Raw genomic sequence first — 22,447 nt, 5'->3', positions numbered from 1 at the left:
TCAGAACAGATCCTCTCTCTGGAGTATGGGCAAGGTGAAGAGTGGCTTCTTGGGCAGCTGGTGATGCTGGCTCTGGGGAAGGGGTCCCCTTGTCACCTGTGGCACCATCTGTTACCAAAAGCCTCACAGACCTGCCTGTTCTGTGGGGTTCTGAGCCCAAAATGCTCTGAGACAGGGAGATGTTGTTTCAGGGTCTTGGTGAATGCCAGCAAACGTTTTTCCAGCTGGACTAAAGGCCACTTGGTGTCTCTGCTCCCAGGTTACCGCCACATCCACCTGCTGACCAAGAACGGAGACCCCTACTCCTCCTCCACCCTCTTTGTGTACGTCAGTATCCAGGACTGTGATTAGCAGCTCAGCTCTTGCAGGGCACAGTGAACCCCGTCACAGACCTCAAGGGAATTCAGCCGACGCGAGGGTCCCTCCACATCCCCAGTGCCTTCTCTGGAGCAGCACGTGGTGGTGCTCCACAAGACCCCTGATGTGAAACAGCCATCGACCTTCTCCTGGAAACATCCTAATGCTGCTGCTGAGATCAACCCTTTTCTACCTGTTCCACCAATCCAGCTGTGGTTTTTAGTTCACTTCAGTGTGATGTTTCTCTTTTTAAAACGTTGCTTTTTAGCGAGAGAGCAGGGACTCCCTTTGAGTATAGCTCTTGGGTTGGGTTTGGTCAGGCATCTGGACAAACCACCCAACATCACTGCAAGAAAAAAACCCCAATAAAATCCCTCCCACCCCTGAAACCAGGAGCCAGATGCCTGGTGACTTCTTGCAGCCTCGGGAACTCTGCCATCTGTCCCAGGATGAAGTCCTGAACGGGGACAGGATTCTCCTCTTTTCTACTAACAGGTTAAACAAGAAACCTGCACTACAAAGAAACGTGTCATCTGACTTGACTTTTCCTTTTGTATGACAATAAAAAGTACAAACAGGTGAGCACTACTCTGCCTGGCTCCCAGCCAGGTCCCTTTGCACTCAAAGCCTTGTCCTGTGAAGGAGAAAGGAGCCGCCGAGCAGCAGATTTCTCTCTCTCTGACCCCAAAGGAAACCTGCTCAAAGGGACCTCAGAGAGTTTCTTTTGCTGATGACAATGGACATGCACTCAACTGACAGTAAGGCTTGTCTGTCTTTTTTTTTAACGCAGTAGAACTGTCTTAATTTTGTGTTTTTATAGAAAAAAAAACAAACCAAAAACCACCAAAACCCAAACCTGTCGTTTTTTAACACAGAGAAATCAGAGAATCACAGAAAGGTTTGGGTTGGAAGGGACCTTAAAGATTATCTAGATCCAAACCCCCTGTGTGGGTTTCCCATAGACCAGGTTGCTCCAAGACCCATCCAACCTGGCCTTGAAGTGGCAGTAGAAACTGTTGCACGTGTTAGCCTGGTCCCAGTTGCACTGTAGAGGTAACCCACCCCAACCAGAGTGTTTGGAACAGCAACCCACTATTTATGGCAAAGGGTAACTTTTTTTATTTCCCCCCCCCCCAAGTACAACTACAGAGTTAAGGGAATGTTGTTGAAATAAAATAATATATATTTGGAAGTTCCAACTATGTTACTAACGATTATTAAAGGTAAAAACATCTAGAAAAAGTCCCATTTCTTGTCATTATTTGCCTCTTTGTCTTCCTTGAATGCAACACATGAGAACTTGAAGATAGACATGCTTCAGTTTTTTAAAGCTACTGGTCCTTGTGGGGTTTTTCATACCTGGAGCTTGTGGCTTGTTTGAATTAACTACCAGTTCTTAAAGATCTGTCCAGAAGACCCCATTGCCTGGACCTCCCTGCCTCCAGCCCAGCCAGATGGGGACAATTCACCACTTCTGCATGGTCCTGGGTAGCGTGGGTGGGAGCTCTTCACTCAGCCCTCAGCTGCCTGCAGCTCCTCAGCTCCATCCCCACATGGCTGCAGCAAGGGTGGGCAGTAAAGCCAACTGCTGAACAGCCAAGTACCCACCATGGGCAGTGAGGGAGGTCTCAGGGGCAGGGTACATGGGCATAGGGAGGCAAATAGTCCTGGCTATGTGGTGGTTGGGAATAGGGAGGGCCTCAACTCCTCAGTTTGTTCTTTCTTTTTTTTTTTTTTAAAAAAAAACCCTAAATCCCATTAAGAACCAGGTATTTGAAGGATCTGTGGCCCTACAGAACTTTTCTGCCGTCCTACCCCACACACTGATCAAGGACACTTCCAGTGATGCTGCTGGCTCTTTATTTGGAATCACCGATCAGTTTGGAACTGGAGCAAAGCTGCAGAATCAAATCTTTTGGGTTTTTAAACCTCTGTGTTTCCTCCTTTCATTTACAGCTGTGTCCCTTGGTAACCAACATTTCCTCCTGCCCCTCGGTCAGTGCAGAACGGGCATTCTCAGCCCCATGGACATCATAGGGGTGGAGCCCTGACAAAACCTTCAATGGGACACACTCTGCCTCAGGTCATACCCAAAACCTTCCTGGCTCTGGTCTGCAGGCAGATGGACTCCTAGGATCACCCCGTTATGCCCATGGAGGCCAGGTTAGATAGGAGATGTTGTCTGAATGAGAAAACAGTCTTGTATGGCAGTCAAAACCAAAATCTGTGTCTAGCCCTGAATCTCATCCTCTTGAAACAGATCAACTAATATGTTCCTAATAACTAATTGGGGTTTTCCAAGCCAGGTTCTCATTTGTTTTACCCTCACAGGGCTGTGCATGTTGGTGTGTAACTGATTCTTGCTGTTGTTAGCAGCTTTTCTGCAAGCTGAAAAGGGTCTGAACTCACTAATTTCACTCTATGAGTCACCCCATCACTCATCTGGCTACTCCAGTACCTTTTTTCCTGGACCCAAGGCTCCCCCTCTGTCCTAGGCCTTCCCACTCTTCTCCCTACCCAAAATTTCCATAGCAGCTGCAAGTGGCCTTTGTCTTGCTTAATTTTAAGCTTCTACAAATGAAGGAACATCGTGACCTTGTGCATGAGGCGATTCACAAAAAGGAAAGAGGCTACAATAGGTTGTGTGACACACACTTGTCTTCATGGCAATCAGCAATAAAGTGTCAAAAAAGAGGCAAAAACATCCTGCAAAGTCGTTAGTGCAAAAGGTTTTGCCTCCTTGGGTGCAGGGTTTTCAGGGAGAAAGGAGCCACCCCCTGATCAGCAGCTGCTGGAGCAACTGCTTAGGAGCTTGGCCTGATGGAGATGGTGGGTTGGGTTCACTGAGCAATAATGTCTGTACTTCTTCTCTGCAGCTCCTCAGAGAGTGAGGGTTGGTCCCAGAGTCACTGGATGCCAGATGGCCCCTGCGGTCTCAGAAGAGTCCACATTGCTTCTTCTCATTCTGCTGCTTCCATTTGGGCATCTGGTAGAACTCATCCTTGGACTTCCCGAAGATGTCGTAGAAATCGGCATCAGAGAGATAGTACTGCAGTGGGAAGAGAGAGCAAGGAGAGGTCAGCTTTGGCTTTGGCAGAGGCTGGGACACCTCCATAGGCTGCATCCCTTCCTCACTGTGCCAGTGCTGACCCCTGACTCCAGGCCAGCAGCTCCTGTCATCGTGGTGGGAAGTGCAACACCCCAGCAGCTGTTCCTCATCCCATTTCCCAAAGCACCAGGGGAATAAAAGCCCACCAGCCCAAAGGGACACTGTAGTTTTGAGGGGTTAGCATGGCCTGGCTGGAATTTAGTCCCTGCTTAATCATACTGAGGTTGGGACAATTAATGGTGTGTTGGAGAAGTTCTACTGGCCAAAGTTTTGGGTTGTTTCTTAGGTATCCATTCACAGGGAAAGCATCTCCCCTTCACTCCATTCCCCCCTGGCCTGGAAAGACAGAAAGTTTTGTGGGTATTGGGCTCATCAGTGGCACTGAGAATGACTCTGTGGGAAGTGGAGGTTTAGTGTTCCTCTGTGCTTTGGGTAGAGGAGAGCACTCACGTAGAGCCCAGCTGCAAGGCACTTGGGCATGGCTGTGAGATCAGCTGAGATCAGCTCTCTGGCCTTTGCCAGAAGACCTGCTGGGGCAAGACATTGGTCAAACATAGAATCATGGGACTCTTTTGGTTGGAAAAGACCTTTAAGATCATCAAGTCCCACCATTAACCCAGCACTGCCAAGCCCACCACTGAACCCTGTCCCTCAGCACCACATCTACATGGCTTTTAAATACCTCCAGGGATGGTGACTCCACCACTGCCCTGGGCAGCCTGTGCCAGGGCCTGGCAACACTTTCTGAAGAAAATATATATATATTTTAATTACTATTTAAAAGTCATTTTTCTGCCATTAAAAATAAATTAATTAGAAACACTTAAACTAGGATCAAACTACCACAATTTCCTCTCACATGAAGCTCCCACTTTTTGATGAGACCTTGTATCTCCTTGAACCTGCAGCAGGGCTTCACAACTTAAAGCACCTGTGCACTCAGCCAATAACTAAGTTCCAAGTGAAGCTACAGAGGCATCAAACCAGGAGTGCTGTCACCTCTTTCTTGGTGGGATCCACGCCTTCTGGGAGTTCATCCACTGTCTTGCCCATCAGCACCTCCCGGGGGTAAACTCCTTCACCGTTGGGCAGGAGGGAAGGGCTGCTGTTGTGGTTGCTGCTGTTGCTGTAGTTGTTGCTGTAGTTGTTGCTGTGGCTGGAGTGTGATTTATACTCCGAGGAAGCACTTGGCACACTTGATCCAGCCAAGTTGGTCGTGCTGAGGGTTCTCTTGTTCAGGCTGATGTTGTTAAGGTCCTGGCAAATGGAGGAAAGCATGTCAAGGCTCTGGCAGAGCAACTTGGGGGTTATCCCAGGACCTTTCTCTCTGTTGCTGATGGGGGGACTGTTCCTGACATGGACTACGTGTTAGTCTATTGCTTTGGAGAACCAAAGCTGCAAGGAGAAGGTCAGAACTAAAACATGAGTCCAGCACCTCCATCAGTGTTACATCTTGGTGTTGTGGCTGCTAAAAGCACAGGACTAATAAGAGCCCTCAGAAATAACTGGAGATACTTACAGTAGTTTTGTTTATTTCTCAAGATAACAGCAGGATATTAGATAACCTATCACGTCTGAAAGCTCTAAATTACCTGTGTAGCCCCTTCCTCACTTTGCCATCTCCCCTGGGTCAAAGCCCCTGCTAATTCCTTCCTCCTGCCCCTGTCCAGGGCAGAACCCATCTCATGTGACAATCACTTTTGGGGCTGTTGGGACCTTGTGCTCTCTGTGCTTTGTAGGACCCTTGTCCAGGTTCTCAGGGGCCACAGCACTGCAAACTTCTCATACAATGGTTATCTGATCACTGTTTCAGCCACACACACGTTTGTTTGCAGGGGTGGTTTAGGAAGCAGCTGCCCACAGGTGCCTCTGCAGGACTGGAGATCTGGATCACCCGGGAGATCTGGGTGTTTTTATGGGTTATTAATCACATCTCCCTTGGTTTTTCACAGAGGAGCACAGCTCTGATTTGCCTTCATGTCCACAGGGTGGGGACGTAGAGGTGTTTAAACCCAGGTGCTTCCCACCCCCACAGTGGAGAAACCACTCACCACTTTGATCTCTGATATGGTCGACACATCTCCCAAGCTGTTCTTCATCTCCTCGTAGGACTTGCCATCCTAAAGGTAAAAAGAGTTGTGAGAAGCACCTTTAATGACCACATTCTCCCGTTCTCTAATGGCAGAAGGAGATCCTATGGATGTTAAAGCCCAGTGGTGCCCACACTGTGGTGGCAGCTGGTGCCTCCTGCAATCCCCAGCTCCTGGAACCAGGAGGCTGTGCCAGGATCAGAGCTTTCACTTGAGAATACAAGAACAAACAGACTTTAGCCTTTGCAGTTGAACAGTAACAGGTAAAATCAGGAAATGTAAAGACTTGAAGGCAAATCAAGTGAAATAATTTACTGCTGGATTTAAATATTTTAAATTTTAAATAAATCTTGCGATGCATGAACATTTGGGATAAAATTATATTATTTTTCCCCCTTCCCTTCCCTGATTAATTTAGCTAAAGCAACAGATTTTTCAAAGCCTCAATCCCTGGCTTCTTGTAATTTGGTGTCAGGTATTACCATCTACCTCTTATTTCCTAAAAAAAAAGGGTTTAGTAAATGTATCTTGGCAAAGCTGATGACTGTGTTTTCCTAAGCAGCCAGGAGATGTCAGTTCTAAACAGAATTATCCAACAAGGTTCCCCAACAAGAACAAAAACCACAAACACATGGACTGCAGAGGAAACAGATTCAGCCCCAAAACTGAGCAATGAACACACCAGATGTTTCTGGGATGTCAACAGTTGTGATTGCTTGTCTGCAGTCACTGAAGTTGCCTACAGGGGATATTTTTAGAGGCATTTATTTTATAAGCTGTATCCTTGTTTCTCAGCAGTTCCTCAGGAAAAAAAACCCAAACACAACAAGTTTTGACCTTTGTTCTAAGTATCAATGTTGTTTTAAGGGTCAGTGCTCTGGGAGTTGCTGTCTTATCTATCCAAATCTGGCTGCCAAGACAGGCTTTCCAGCACCACTCTGCCTGCAAAGAAAGATGATGCAAACCCAGCAGCAGGAAATGAAATGTCTCTGGATGAGAATTTCCTGCCGTGTGAAGTCCCCTGAGGACCCTCAACCCATTGCCCCACTGCTCCACCTGCAGGCTCCAGCACTGGACTTCACTTCCACCCCTTTGTGCACCCAGAATCACAGCATCATTTTGGGTTGGAAAAGACCTTTGAGATCATCAGGTCCAACCAGAACCTGGGATTGCTTGTGAACCGGCTGAGAGCTGATGTTTGTAGAATAGAACAGGAGTGAGAAGGGAGGATCTCATTGGGAAGGGTCTGGTAAAACACCTCCAGGGAGCTGAGCTTATCCCTGATGCCCATTGTCTTTTCTTTCCTTATTTCCTTCAGCCATGCCCACCAGTGCCATCGGGTGGCAGGAACTGAGGAGCACAGCCTGGCAGCATTGCTTCCACCTGGCTCTTTGCCATGAACTCATCCTCTGTGAACCACCAAAGCCCCTCCAAGATTGCCCTTTATTCCCAATATTTCCCAGCCCCCCAGGCTGGCTGGTGCATGGTCTGCATGGAGTTCAGTACATCACACTTTCTTCCCTCCAACCATTCTGTGACAACCAGGGTCCCAGGCTGGGTCCTGACAAGATGAAGTGAGGCCAAATGCACTGATCACACAAGCAATTCCCAAATCTCACTGTAATCCTGAAATTACTTGAAGCCTGTGTGTTTGAAAGAGGAGAGAAAGGATTTCTCTCTTCCCCAGGCAGCTCCTGGGACAATTTCATGTTCTATATGCTGAGCACACGTGCACCCCACAGGCTCTTCCAGCAACTTACACTCCATTTGTAGGGGTCCCAAGCGTTGAACCATCCTGTGAAGTTGAGGGGTTCATAGCCCTGCTTTACCAGGATTATTGGAGTTGCCAAGTCTCTCCCTGCTGGATGGGTCTTGAGATATTCCTTAGCCGAGGCAATTGCCTCGTTCCTCTCGTACGTGTTGGAGTTTCTGCCAACCCAGAGGAAAATCTGCAAGGAGAGAAGGTGTTGAAGATCAGGGAGGAGTTAGGACCTGTGCAGACATGGCTGTTTTGTTCTTTCCTGCCATCTGATGCAGAGATAAGACTGGAAATGTCGTTTCCCAATAGACACCTGGGATCTTGATCCCAGTTTTACTCCTAGCCCGGAAGGATTTTGCTGTAGAGACAGGCACAAAGCACAAATATTTCAGAAAACAGCTCTTGTACATTTGAAGGTAGCTAAACCCAGCCCTTGTGTGGCCAAAACCTCGTCTGACCTCAGACAGCAAACACCCTGGGGTCAGTTTCCTACAGTCTAAAGCAAGTCCTCACCGTTGGGGCTGAAAAACAAGGGGCAGGATTTCTGGGTGCCACCCTATTGTACCTGCTGGCAAAGCCTGGAGCAGGTCCAGCTCACCTCACCTTGGATGGCATGGACCAGGGGTCTCAGTTTCCCCCATTTTGAAGCAGGGCAGTGTTTTTTTTCCTGGGTTAGAAGGACTGGACATACTTCTGCTAGTCTGACCAAGCACGGTGAAGGGGTTTGGAGATGGGACAGAAGGCATTTTGCCCTTGGTTTCACTCAGAATGACAAATTAAGCCATGACCTGTTTGAAAATATGTCTGGGGAGGAGGGAAAGGGGGAGTCAGTGCTGACCTCTTCCCACGTGTCCAACAGCATGACATCATCTTCATCCAAGTCCTCCTGGCAGAAGCCCACCACCTCTGTCATGATGAATCGACCCGTCTGGTTGGAGCACTCGAAGAGGCGAGGCTGGTAGTGTGCAGTTGGCTCTTGAAACCTTCCTCAGGCACGGGCAGGGAAAGAAAAAGCAAGAGAGATGGAAACCTTTCCTTCATGGTTCACTGCAGGGCCCTGGCACTGCTTGTCATGACCTTGATGGAAGAGGTGGGAAGATGGCAACACTCATTTGAGGGCCTGGAAGACGGGCAGTGTCGGGTCTCAGGGGATCCTTGAACCATTTACACAATTTTAAAGGTAACTTTATCTCCAGCCAGAGAGGGCAAAAGCAGAACCCTTCTTTCTTTGTGGAGATGAGCCTGCTATCAGGTGACATTCACATCCGATCAATTGGTTGCAAAGGAACCCTTCACCCGCCCAGAGGGCTGGAGAAACCCAGGGTGTTCCAAAGCAGATGTAGATTCATGAATCCTCTGGGGCTGCCCATAAAGTTAATAATGCCTGGAAATGGAGCATGTGCTTCATGTAGCCCTAAGGACAAGATATGGGATTGAGTCACTGTGTGGTAGGCCTGCAGAGTTTGGATCTGGAGCTTCTACTTCACAGAAGGCCTGACCCAAAAGCTAGGAAAGAGACATAGTGGTGTAGTTTCTGACCAAGTTTTTGGTGATGGCCTGACTTGGTGCTCCCTTTAGTGAGGACACAGTATCAAAGTGCTTAATCACCTTCCTGAAAAGTTTAGATCCCTTGATTAATGTTGCCTGGCTAAGCCCAGAGGAACAAGCAGGTCACTGTTACCTTTTTTCACTGGCATAAGGTGCTTTGCCTCCCAAGGCTTCCCAGAACTCTGCTGGCTCTTGTCCTTCCAAAATGGTGTGCTTGTCCCGCTTGGAAACGATATCAGCCACCATTTTTGCCATCTCTCTCTCATCTCCACTGCATCCCTGTGTTCAGGACACAAGATTGAGGTGGAGTTGGGGACAGACTGGCAAAACTTACCTGTGTTGAAAAGGTGGTTTGGCCCTACCCTCCTTCTGGAGAGTTTTAGACCTGCTTGAATGCTTTTGAGGGTCACATCTGAGCTGGTAACTCAGAATCCATTTGTAGCCTTTGAAAGGGACATTCAGTGCAGCCAATGGCATCTAGAGCAACACTCATATAATCATAGAATGGTTTAGTCTGGAAGGGGTTTCTAAAGATCATCTAGTTCCAATCCCCCTCCATGGGCAGGGACATCTTTCACTAGGCCAGCTTGCTCCAAGCCTCATCCAACCTGGCATTGAACTCTTCTGATGATGGGACATCTGCAACTTCTCTAGGCAACCATCCTGCTTTGGATGGATCTACCATCTCATCCTGAAACACAACGACTAACCCAGAAGAAATGAATATCCTCTATTTCTGGCTCATTTCTTACAGCTGGAGAACCTGCGGTGCTTTGTCCAGCTGAAAGCTGGATGAACATCTAAAATGAGGTGAGGTGAACCCCAGGATGGGTTATTTCTGTGGAGGGAGGGCTGTGTTACCGCTGACCCTCCACGGATGGAGTCGTCTTCTGGGTGCACCTTCTTCCATTGAAATTCATAGGCCACCTGCCCAAGGACACCCCTCCACAGCTCAGTGGAGGTAGGAAACTCAAGCCCCACATCAAGAATTTCAGCTCCCCTGGACTCGCTGCTGTCTCACCTTCCCACACCACAGGTAGCAGACTTGGCTGGTGGTCCGCACGCAGCAATCTTTTTTTGCAAGGGCTGGCACCTCCGTGGTCCTTGTGTTCATCTCATCCGTGCCCCTCACCTGGAAGAGGCGGGTGGTTGGCTCCGGAGCGCTCCTCTGAGCCCGGCTCGTGCCTCCCTGCCAGGAGAGAGAGGGAGGGAAGGATGGCACTGGGAGGTGAGGAGGACACACAGACCCCTGGTGCAACTTGTTGGAGGAAGAAGGCTTTGGGGCTCACACCTGCAGCAACAACAGACCATGGCCCTGCACGGAGAACCTAAGGAGAACCAAACACCTTCTGGTTCTAGGTCAGAATAAAACCCCAATAACACGACGTCCACATTTCTCCCTGATTACTCTGTCTTGACCAGCTCCTGCCAAGATGGTCAAGTTTAACATGAGCAGACGTTAGTGTCTGCAAAGCATTTGCCATGTCCACTGGGCAAGGCAGCTGAACTCTCAGCTCAGCTAAACATCTGCCATGGAAGCTGTATGGTGAGGCCAACCCTGAGGGCAAACCCCTTCTTCCCCAGCCCTTTGCAGTGTCTCCACCACAGATGTCAGCAGCCAGAGCAGCACGTGCAGTGGGTTAGTAGTGAAGGTGACAGCATTCAGACAGGGACAATTCAAACCACGTAACTGTTTGTAGGGTATTTGGGGCAATCCTCTCTGTCTAGTGGTGTCTGTAATTCACAGAGGGACTGTCTCAGGGTAACTGTGCAAAATATTTGGGGATACGGTTGGAAAGAGCATCACACATTAACACAGGAGCTCAGGGGTGGACAGGTGAGTCTGGATCAGTCCAAGACTGTTTACACATAAGGTGTTCTGCCTACTTGGAAGCCAGCAGAATCGTTCCACCACTTCCATCTGCCAGACCTGGCAGGCTCCTTTCCTGAGTACCAGCCCATTTTTCTGGGCTTCCGTCGCAACTGCCAAGCCACTCTTGGTGCTTGCACCTCCCACGGCCCCACGTTACCTCGTAAACGATCAGCTTGCCCTTGAAGATGGCCAGGAAGTGTGTGGGCTCCTTGCCCATGGTCACCCGCACCTGCACGGCCTCGTCCCCGTACTTCTTGTCCAGCTCAACAGCATTGAGGGCACAGGCAGTGATCTCATCCACAGAGGCATGGCGACCCTGGGGCAGGGAGACGAGGGGAAGGGTCTCAATTGTCTGTCTGACATTGCTGGCTCTCTCCCTGATGCCAGCTTGAACTCAGTGCCCACGCTGCCTGCAGAGCACAGCTTGGGTTATTTGCAAGGGGCAACTGGTGAGTAAAAGGTTTCTGAGTTCTTCTGGATGCCTGAGCAGGGATTTTTTGCGTGCAATGGCTTCTTTCAAGTTCAGGCTTCCAGCAGACACAGCGTGGTCCCTTCTGCTTTGGCTTGACCTACCTGCCACATGTAGAGGACATAATGAGGCCTGCCTGACCTCAGGTAGGTGTACAGCACCAGGTAGCAATCACCCCCATAGAACTGCCCGTATGTCTTGGGATTCACTGGCTGCATTTCCAAGTCCTCAATCCTCCACACCTGGTGAAAGAAACACCCTGGTGAGCAGCAGTGGAGTCAACATGAAGGCAGAGCACAGCTCCTTTGCTAGCAGGGCACTGACGTTCAAATATTCAGTTGGAAGGATGACCCTTCTCTCTCCTGGATGCCAGCCTATGTTCCCCCAGCTTGATTAAGTACTTGTTGGCAAAGTCAGGTCTCCCCAGTGACTGTCACAATATGTCCCATTAATGGACTTCCAGCAGCCAGTGGCTCTCGTGGAGGAGAAGCCCCCAGGTCTCTCTCAACCCCACAGACCCTGTCTCAACCAGCTCCATCTTCCATGGGAGGCCACAAGAATGGGACAGAGGCCTCTACTCTGCACAAGTTTGGTTGATACAGACCTGACTGGGAGAGGGTGTGAGAAGGGGGGTTGACTGTATCAGTCTCATGACCCACACACGTGGCAGGAGAAGAGTCACCTTGGTGACTGCTTTGCTAAACTGGAGGAGAAATGCCCTTGAGCTGCTGCAACTTCTGCACTAGTTGGAGTTCAGAAGCACTTTGCTCTGGCTGCAGCCAGGCTTCCTGGGGTGGAAGCACAGTAGGTGGGCACAACTTCACCTCTTCATACAGCTGTTGTGTGTGAAAAGGCAGAGATGCTTGGAAACATGCTGGTTATTGCATCCTCTGCCAGCAAAAGGAGCTCTCTCACCTCTACCTCCCCGGAAGCATCATCCACCATCCTCTGCTCAGCAGCTAGCTCTGGTCTGGCATGGAGCTGAGTGGTGTCAAACTTCACCTGCTCCACCTTGGCTGCATGCACCAGCAGGAGGAAAACAAGAACCCAGTGAATGCACAAGAACATAGAAACCCTCAGCATCACCCTCATGCACGCACACACACAATCGTACACCTGAGAAAATCCTGGTCCCAAGTGGCAAGAAGCCAGTCTTGCCACCAGTAAACCAAGGTTGGTCTTGGAATATCAACGCTCCAGTGTTGATCTGCTACAGGCTGGCAACTGGCCAGACAGTGCTTTCCAGTAACTGGCTGGTAAAACTATCAGCTGCCTCCCAACTGAAAATTCAGAATTGTTTTCCAAATCTATACCTAGTTCTCTCCATTTAAAATGGTGCTTTCAGGAACAAAATGGCTACATTTCTCCAGCTCGTGACAAAGAGAGAATTTATGGACAGGATGGAGGGAGACAGAGGTGGAGAAAAAAGAGAGAACTTACAAGGGAAAGGGATTTGTGGCTCTCAAGCTACTCTTGACGGAGACATTTGGTAACTCTGCCACCACCCCATCATTCATCAGCAAGTTCTCTCTCTCTCTTTGGCATTGTTTACTCTTTGGGGTTAATTCACTTCAGCAGGGTGATAAATGGAGGCACCATCTACACCCCATGTACATACAGAGTAATTCCATTGACGTCAGGAGGGACTTGGGTGGATGCCAGAGTAAATGAAAGCAGAATGTTGTTCAACACTTCCCTATCAGGTGCAGCACTGGCCCTTTATAAAGAAAATCAGGAGCTTCTGCAACTGTGAAGTGTTGCAGACAATTTTTTAGAAGAGAGTGATCTTCTGCCAATATTTACATTCAGAATAAGTGGCAGTTTGGTTCATGTAAGAAGCCTCAGGAGTCCTGAATGTTGCACAGTTCCTGAGTCCTTTGCATCTACTGAAGAAGGTGGGAAATGCAAGGCATGAAAAGTATGTGCAGTGGATTTTCAAGATACTGAAGGCAGCAAACAGTTAATGTGGGTGATGTTCCCTCAGCTGTTGCTTAGCAGAGGTAAGAAATCCAAGTCCAGGACAAACATGCTCACCAATTTTGCCAGTAGTGTAGACTTTGCCCAGTCCTTGGGTTTCATTCTTTTCTGTCCACCTCTGGAACAGCTGTTTAAACATGGCTGACTCTGCTCCATCATTGATGACTTCAATGTTGGTGGATGAAGAGTAGCCTTTGGCTTGGATAAAGCCCTAGTGGGGTTGAACAAGGACATTATTACTGGAGACACACCAAGAGACCTGAGAAGAGGGATGGGGACCTGAACCAGCCCAAAGAGTGAACGTTCCCTGCTGCACACAGTGGAATGACCAAGGGCAAGATTCACCCCAAAACTTGCATTCAGACTTATACATGGAGGTGATTACAACTCTCACTGTAGCATTCATGCTTATTTCTGTGGCTGGGGGAACCCTGCCCCTGGAGGCTGGTCACCTGGATGACATCCTGAACTTCTCTTCATGGCACCTTAGTTTAGAAGAAAAACCTCACTCAAGAAGTCTAATGAAATTCCTCCTCCTCTGTTTCAGATAGGTGGCTCCTAGTGATGGATCTGGGAGTGGAGGGGTGGGAGCAGTGAAGGGGTGTGCCCAGGACCCAAGAGGTTTTTGCTTTTCTCAAAAAAACATTGCCCCTCTCTAAAACAGGAAGACTGTCCTCCCTGTAGCATGATTGAGAGCATGTGTGCTAACACAGGGAAGGGATGGAAGCAGGTAAGTGCCCCAGAGCATCATCTGTGTTCTGAAGGGACTAAACTCTTACAAATCTCTAGGGTTTTTCCTTCTTTTTTCTCTAAAAACAAATTATTTCTTTGCAATAGAGCTACTATTGAGTTAAAAAAAACAAAACACTTCAACAGAGGTGTTTGGTACAATGTGCAAGGAAAGATAATGGTCAGTGTTCTGCCATGGTGTTCAGTTTTGGGGAACTGCTCCTGTGTTTATCTCAGCAGGTTCCAGGAGGACCTGGAGGTTCAGTGCTGACAGCCACTGTTCAGGGAAGGAGCTTGATTGTGGGCTTTCAGCATTCCTCTTCTGCTGTCAATACTGCAGCCACACACTATCCCCAGGGAAAAGCAGAGCAGATGGTTTTTCCCATCCCTCCCACCTGCCACACCGAAAGAGAGAGACACCTTTTGCTCTACATGTGTAGCTCACGGCCAGAATTTGCAGAGGTGACTGCCTACTAAAAAGCATCTGATGTTAAGCTTTGTTGCTCTCTGCAGTGATCCCTTCACTCTCCCCAGCACTCACAATGTCAGGCCATGGATCTTAGAGAGGATATAAGAGCCCTTTTATTATCTGTTTATGGACCTGTTGACCATGACTTTGTCTAATCCCACCAGCTGATACTCTCTGCCTTCACCATCTCTTGAATCAACAGATTCTGGAAGTCCACCATTTACTGTGTAACAAAGTATTTTCTTTTATACTTCTTTTTTTAAAAAAAAAATAAATAAATTTCTTCCTAGTTACAGTGACAAGTCATACTTCTAGTGCAATTTGGTGATTAACAATTTTGGATTTATGTCATCACGCCTCCATTAGACATTCATCTTATCTGTTACTACACAGGCCAGGTCCTCAAGACCAGCACTGGATTGTAATTAGTGGTTGGATCTAGATTAGCACTTAATTAACCTCCCACAACATGGTTTGCACTGTATCACAACTCACCACAGCTCGAGTGAAAGCTGCTTTTTTCTCTTCCAGGCTGGAGGCTTTTCCTCTCCAGACATAAATCTTAAAGCCACCTTGGTCTAAAATGTAGCAGTCCTGAAGGAAAACAGAAAAAAAAAAAAATCAGATGTAAAAAGTTCTGCACAGGTAAACGTCCCCATTTGTTGCCTACTCAGGTTGGATAGTTCTTCAAGGTTTATATTAGGTGTAGATCTAGCTCATTTCCTTGCCTTGCAGAGCCCTAATCCTGGTGCAACCATTAGGCAGAGACACCAGGTGGATTTACTGTGGTTCAAGAATGGGCTTCAGCTACCACCAACCTACAATGCAGGGTGTGCTGACTTCACACCCAGACAGCTGCCCTTGAACTGTAATGGGTTAAAATATGTATTTTGCTTGGGCATTGCTCAAAACCGGCCATTGCCAGCTCATGAGAGATGCTCCCAAACAAGCAGAAACCCCAGCTCCAAATGGCTCAAGGAGAAGTGGACGCTGAAATAGCATCCTCAGCCTGCTGATGGTGATGCTCCTTTATGCCAGATCTGCTACTGAAGGAGCAGGAGAAGCCCAGACCAGACATCTTCTGCACCAATGTTTTGTGCCCCACTTCTGGAGCTAAAAATATTGCATCGTTGTGGAAGTGGCAGGGTCCTGAACTGGCAGGGGGTGAGATGGCTGCTAGGCAGCCTGTCCCCACTGCAGAAAGCTGGTGCTCCCAACTGACAACCCACTGTGGGACCAAAGGCTTCTCGTTCCTCAGTCTGAACTTTGGCAAGAAAAGCAAAAGCTTCACGTGCCTGTAAAAGGGAACTGAAATGTAACGAGGCTGCCACCAGGCTGAAGAAGGGAGCTTGGAGCCCTGCAGCATGGGAGAGAGAACTAAGGATGAGCAATCATCTGCAAATATTAGCCAGAAGGGTATTAGGAAAGCTTCTGTCTTCTCAAAGCCTTTGGGCAGAAGGTCTGTAAGGAATGTCCTGCCAGGGGGGATCATTGAGAGCAGCCACTGGCAACAGCAGGAAAACACATCTCCCTGATTTTGTGAGCTGAGTATTTATTTGCTCTGCATTCTGCAGAAGGAGGGCTATCCCTGAACATGAGGTATTAAGAAGCCTCATTCCCATCTGGAATTTATTCCTGGCCTGCAGCTCTTCTTGACTCTGACTGCCAAGTTAATAGCACCCTTGACTGAGAGGCTCAATTTGCCATCTCTTGTTAGAAAAGCTTCAATGTACCATCTGCTTCTGGCCACTGAGTCTACAGAAGGGCTAAGCTGTCCTGCTTCCAGAGGACACCTGAGAAATCTGAATGGTCAATAGGCTGATAATTTTTTGGGAAATGGGGCATCCCACTGAAACAGGTCCTCAGCAGAAAACAAAGCAAGCCACCAACCCCTTTTCTCATCACTGTAAGGGCGGATGCCTTTCTCTCACCTCATGCTGGAGCAGATCCTGTGTCAGGGGCCGGGTGGCTATCTCCTGTACCACCAGGTCATTTTCCTTCTCGTAGACACTGGAAGACAGTCACCCAGCAGAGTCAGGCTTCACAGCACTTGCTGTGAGCAAGGATGGGGTTTGGAGAAGTCTCCAGGGAGACCTTAGGGCAGCTGCCAGTACCTGAGGGGGCTACAGGAAAGCTGGGGAGGGGCTTTTTACAAGGGCATTGATTGACAGGATGAAGGGGAAAGGCTTTCAATTGACAGACAGGAGATTCAGATGATATATTAGGAAGAAATTATTTCCTCTGAGGGTGGAGAGACACTGGCCCAGGTTTCCCAGGGATGTTGTGGCTGCACCATCCCTGGCAGTGTTGAAGGGCAGGTTGGATGGGGCTTGGAGCAACCTGGGTTGGTGAGAGGTGTCCCTGCCCATGCAGGGGGGTTGGAACTGGATGATCTTTGAGGTCCCTCCCACCCCAAACCGCTCTATCATTCCATGATCCCACCGGAGACCAGTAAGTTCCGCCGGACTTACTGGTAGAGCCGGACGTTTGCCTTCTGCAGCTCGTCCGCTTTGGCATCCGGGATGGCATCTCGCAGCTCCCCTCGCCTCTCGCCCAGCACCATCTTCATGATCTGCATCAGGTCCGGGGAGTCCCTCTCGCTGTCGACGATGCCGATCTGCTCCACCCATGCTGAGCTGCCCCCCAAATTTCCTCCCTCTGTATTTGTATTTACGGGATGGCTTGAGATGATGACTTTGCAGGGAGAAGATGTGGGCACTCCCTCCCTGGCAGTGTTGAAGGGCAGGTTGGATGGGGCTTGGAGCAACCTGGGTTGGTGAGAGGTGTCCCTGCCCATGCAGGGGGGTTGGAACTGGAGGATCTTTGAGGTCCCTCCCACCCCAAACCGCTCTATCATTCCATGATCCCACCGGAGACCAGTAAGTTCCGCCGGACTTACTGGTAGAGCCGGACGTTTGCCTTCTGCAGCTCGTCCGCTTTGGCATCCGGGATGGCATCTCGCAGCTCCCCTCGCCTCTCGCCCAGCACCATCTTCATGATCTGCATCAGGTCCGGGGAGTCCCTCTCGCTGTCGACGATGCCGATCTGCGCCCGCCCGCCCCTCTCGCTGTCCCTGATGCTCCGCGCCAGCGCCAGGCCCTGCACCGGCACCCGCAGGGAGTCAGCCCCGACCCACCCCATGCACTCAGCAACCCTCACACCCAGAGCACTGTCTCAGCACCCACACTCCCAGCCAGACTAGGACAACTCTCTAAAGCTTCCAGCCTCCTCCAAATCCCGCTGTTAAAAAGAACACAGAAGGGATGTGCCTGCAGTGCCCGTTTATTAACTAACTCTCAGGAAAGTGTTGCTCATTCCAGGCACTGCTGGTGCTCCCTCCCACAGGGCACAGGCATGTGGCAGGCACAACAGGGATTGCCTCCCTGTGACTGCACATGAGCAGGTCCAATGATCTGCTGAAGTGGTCTGGGAGAGAGATGCAGGCACGCTGGGGAGAACCAGGCTGGATGCTGCAGAGCTGAGGGACCCCGGGCTGGCATTTTACATTTAAATGTTTTCAGTATTCAAAAAAAAGGGGGATGTTTTCTGTGAAAAAAAAGCAGCGTGAAATGCCAAGCAACTAATGAGGCTGCAGTCTCCATTTTCCATTGAATTCTATTTCCCACAATATCTTTGAAAGGGGCCTCTCTTTGTTAGACCTAGGAAATGACCTGTTTGAGTGTCAGGCCTGAGATGAACCAGAGCTTGTTCCTCACAGCAGCCTTCTCTCTACCTGCTCCCCCTTCTCTCTTTCCTGAGGGTTTCTTTGTCTTTTTTCCACCCCCCATTGCATTTTTCCCCTAGTCTTCGTGTCCTGGAAAACCACCTTCCCTACAAAGCTTCTCTCTGTCCTCGCTCATCAGGTGCCACCATGTGATGAACAGACCCACCTGCCTTCAATGTGTACAAAGACTGGCTGAGTTTGGCCATCAACTTTGCTGATGACCCATTGATGTATCATGCTTTATTACATCTCCATACCTTGGTTCTTCTACCAGTAAAATAAAGGTAATGATCCCCTTGCAAAGTGCCTTAAGAGCTATGGATCTGACCTATCAACATCTGGGTTATGTATTCCTGCTTGTCTCATACTGACCAAGCTGGAATTCCCTGTGATGCTGTAAAAAAAATAAATAATTAAAATTCACCTACCCATGGGGTAGTTACCACAGCTAAACCTGCTGGTACTGCTGACTTTTTTAGTCCTACATCCTGCAAACTACAGAAAACAGAAGGATGGAGATGGACCTCCCCAGAGGGAGCTGGGTGCCCCCCTGGAGATGGAGTTAGTGATGTCCTCACAGCTCTCCATAACAAACATGCTGAGGCCAGGACTGAAGTGGAGCAAAGCACTTCCCTGGCCCTCTGATACCAGTGGATGGGCAAGTAGATGATTTATCATGATCTTCCCTGTTAATTCATGTGTTGTTTGTTTTGCAAACATTAAGTGCTGAATTGTTTGCTTTGTTTTGCTTTTTTTTTTTCCCCTCCAGACATCAAAAAATTACTGCTAGTAAATCCAAGGGTCTGTACTCACCCTAGTTTTCTCAGCAATGCTGCAGCTGGGCCCGTTCCACTGAATCAGCACTTTCCCAAGGTCCAGCAGGAAAACATCACCCTTATTGAAACTGTCCCAGGAAAGTGCTACCTGTCACGAGGAAATGAAAGGGGAAATCTATGGGGACACAACAAGAGGGCAAGTCACAACCATTGCAAACTCGCCCAGGGACACAACACTGGTCTGCAGGGACGTGTCACTCTTCTAGCACTTGGCTGTTCCCAGAGCCAAATGGCTTCTCTCAGGGCAATTCCAACCCCCCTGGGGAGGTCTTGAAAATGAACCCACAGTGGGGGTCCCTGAGCAAAGATGAGCTAATAGGAGGCAAACCAGGTCAAAAATGGGTGGAGGAGGAGAGGCAATGAGAAATGATCTATAAACAGCTCTTCTTACCTCTGTGGCTGACACGTGCTTCTTCCCCTTGACATGAAGAAGGCGTTTGATGTTGTACATGTTGGTCTCCACGTGCTTGAAGCCGGAGGCCACCCCTCCCTTCTTGTAGCTGTTGTGTAGCAGGGAATAAAGAGTTAGAGCTGGTTAGAAAACACCTTCCCCTCTCTCCTCTGAGAGCATCTCAAGTTTTTGGTGACAGGTAAAAAAATCTGGAGCTGGTATAATCTCCGAGTCCTAAAAATGGAGTATCAAATGATCTAATGTTGTGGTCCCTGGTCAAACCATGACTCCTCACAGTGTCCTTCTGTTGTGGATCCTGTGTTGCTGTTGTGCCTCTTGGGAGTGTGGATGAACAGGCTGGTCAGGGTTGGCAATGGAAACATAACACAATCAAAGCAAAAATCCCACTGACCATAGCAGTGGCCTCTCAGAACTGAAATATTCCACACATGTCCAATTAAAAAATAAAACGGATTTTTGCAGAAAACAGACTTTTTGCTAAGAGTTGGTTTTGTGCAAAGTAGTTATTCTGTTAAAAGTAGCTTAGATGGGAAATAGTTGCCATAAGCAGAAGAAAATGCAATTGTAAACAGGCACATGACACTGACTTCCAGGTTCAATCTCTCAGTTTTGTTATTCCATTCTTGAGCACCCACTTTGCAATGGGTGCTGTTGGCACTGCATGACACCACCCCCTCCTTCCCATGAACTTTGCCAGGAAGACACAAGCACATCATGAGAGGACATGGTCCCCCAAAGAAGTCCCAGAGTGTTCTTCCTGGGTTTTAGGCAAGTCTAACCCAATTCCACATACCCTAGACCATTTCAGAAAACAGATCCAGTGTTCACCCTACAGTAACAATTGACACAATGTAATTGCCACTTATGGGGAAAAGAGGCAGTTGCTGAGAGTCTTCTCTCTTTTTTTGCCTTGTGGGCAATGAATGTATTTTATCATAGCTTGGTGGAGAATGCAAGTGTGGTCAGGTGTGTGCCTGAGTACTTCAGACTGGTTTGGTCCAGTTTAACATATCTACAGGAGGATGCTCTGGTTGATTAGTCCACCAAGGTGTGGAAAGAGCCTTCTTTCATTTCTCATCCTGCCTCAGACTTCCTGTGTGACCTTGGGCATGTCGTTTAGACCAAGGTGAAGTCTAACTCACACTGATTTCAAAGGCAGACAAGTTTCCAACTAGACTTTTAAACCTACAAGCTTTTGTGTGTCTGAATTTTAGCCCTTCATTGTCCTTTGCTCATCTGTGAGATGAGAGTAAAAACAATTTCTGCCTCACCAAAATCCTGAGGAAAATCCTGAGAGGTTGTGGAGACTCCCAATACAGAGGTATCAAAACCCAGACTGGGAGACAAGGTATTGACCAAGGGTGGGTTTTCATTTGTTTTCTCCAGCAGTCTAAAAGTAAGGCACTTAGCTGCTTATTGCCAGGAAAGGTCCTGAAGGGCAACTATTAGAAACACCTTGCAAAGACTCCAAAGTGAGCAAAGACCACAGGCTTGGATTCAGCTTTTAGATGGCAAAAGTCCAGAGCCAAGCTCTCCTTCCACTGCAGGAATATTAGTCCCAGTGTGAGCCAAATCAGCACTTCTCTTCTAGGTGGATATTAATCTAAAGTGCTCTGAGTGGGCATATCAATCTAAAGTGTGTGGAGGAGGGGAAGGAAGACCCTAGGGTGAACAACAGGGAGATTAAGATGCAATTGCAGCAGGTATCTGGGAAAAGGACCAGTAGAACAGAATGCCATGGTGCCGGTGCCAGTGCTGACAACTGACTTCCTGAAAATGGAAATGTTTTGTTTTTCTTTTGAATTTTGACCAATTTCAGTGCTGATCCATTATTTTTCAGATATTTGGAAAGTGGATGGAGAGAATCAGAGGGAAGCCCAGGGACCAGGACCCACCTCACTGTCGAGTATTTTACTCTACTCACATGATGCCGTTTCGGAAGTAGCTTTGGAAGGTCTCAGACTCGTGTCCCTGCACTTCCCGGTGCTGCACGGGGTTCCCTCTGAGGGCATTGTCCAGCTGGGTGACATACATGGCTGCTGCACCTTGCTCATCCTGGGATGAGTCCTTGCCAATCCAGTAATGCAAATCCACAGCGGTGCCGCGAGAGGTTCGTTTGGTCTGGAGGAGGCGGGAAAGACAAGTGAGGCTGTAAAACCCAGCCCGTGTGTGTATGTCACACAGAATCACCAAGTCACATCCACGTGCAGACACCTGGAGATCATTGAATCCAACCCTCCTGCCCAAGCAGGACCACCACAGACTCTAGGGCAGGTCACACAGAAATGCATTGAGTCTGGAATGTCTTCAGAGAAGGAGGCTCCACAGGCTCTCTGGGCAGCCTGTCCCAGGGCTTTGTCATCCTCACAGGAAAGAAGTTCTTCCTGATATTCACATGGAACCCCCTCTGCTCCAGTTTGCACTCATTGCCCCTTGTTCTATCACAGGGCACCACTGAAAGGAGGTTGGCACACACTTGCCTGGGAGACCTGGCAAAACCACGGAGCCATTTCCCAGGGCCTTTCCCAGTTCTGCCCTTCTTCTGGGACAGAGACAGAAACAGGACAGTCTTGGGGTGCTCCCTGGGAGCTCAGAATGGAGCCAGGGATCTGATTCAGGAGGGCATTTATGGGGTTTATGTACATTTAAGTTGAAGAGTGTCAGGTTGGCACACACTTGCCTGGGAGACCTGGCAAAACCACGGAGCCATTTCCCAGGGCCTTTCCCAGTTCTGCCCTTCTTCTGGGACAGAGACAGAAACAGGACAGTCTTGGGGTGCTCCCTGGGAGCTCAGAATGGAGCCAGGGATCTGATTCAGGAGGGCATTTATGGGGTTTATATACATTTGAGTTGAAGGGTGTCTGACACTCTTTTGTAACTCTTGCCACCAAGGAAATCTGAGCATGTGTTCAACCTGTTACCTTTGTAGAGTTTGGTATTAAAACTTAAAGGACCCTTTTCTCATAGAGCAGCTTTTTAAATTTAATGTGCACCGTGATTTCTTTTCCTGGAGACACCACTATCCTTTTCCTTCCCCTTCCCTTTCTCATATCACACTACATAGTAACACAAATTGCCTCTGAATTCCTGCTCGC

General features: G+C 48.7%; 1 protein-coding gene across 1 annotated transcript in view; it reads right to left on the bottom strand.

Moving 5' to 3' along the window:
• Positions 1–3,292: 3,292 nt before the first annotated feature.
• The window catches only part of LOC104388462 (villin-1-like), a 35,756-nt gene continuing 16,601 nt past the window's right edge, over positions 3,293–22,447 (bottom strand). The window contains exons 4-20 of the mRNA XM_009997333.1: positions 21,277–21,473; positions 19,332–19,440; positions 18,918–19,028; positions 17,280–17,479; positions 16,312–16,390; positions 14,876–14,974; positions 13,240–13,393; positions 12,121–12,221; positions 11,310–11,447; positions 10,894–11,052; positions 9,885–10,052; positions 8,997–9,142; positions 8,154–8,298; positions 7,317–7,505; positions 5,518–5,586; positions 4,466–4,723; positions 3,293–3,406 (exon numbers count right to left, since the gene is read on the bottom strand). Coding sequence (XP_009995635.1) covers positions 3,293–3,406; positions 4,466–4,723; positions 5,518–5,586; positions 7,317–7,505; positions 8,154–8,298; positions 8,997–9,142; positions 9,885–10,052; positions 10,894–11,052; positions 11,310–11,447; positions 12,121–12,221; positions 13,240–13,393; positions 14,876–14,974; positions 16,312–16,390; positions 17,280–17,479; positions 18,918–19,028; positions 19,332–19,440; positions 21,277–21,473 — 2,436 coding nt within the window. The remainder of the gene's footprint in view (positions 3,407–4,465; positions 4,724–5,517; positions 5,587–7,316; positions 7,506–8,153; positions 8,299–8,996; positions 9,143–9,884; positions 10,053–10,893; positions 11,053–11,309; positions 11,448–12,120; positions 12,222–13,239; positions 13,394–14,875; positions 14,975–16,311; positions 16,391–17,279; positions 17,480–18,917; positions 19,029–19,331; positions 19,441–21,276; positions 21,474–22,447) is intronic.

The sequence above is a fragment of the Chaetura pelagica genome, unplaced genomic scaffold, assembly GCF_000747805.2.
Source record: "Chaetura pelagica isolate M959 unplaced genomic scaffold, ChaPel_1.0 scaffold184, whole genome shotgun sequence".
In the NCBI taxonomy this organism is placed as follows: domain Eukaryota; kingdom Metazoa; phylum Chordata; class Aves; order Apodiformes; family Apodidae; genus Chaetura; species Chaetura pelagica.
Note: the sequence above shows the minus strand (reverse complement) of the source record. Positions and strands in the feature narration are given on the sequence as shown.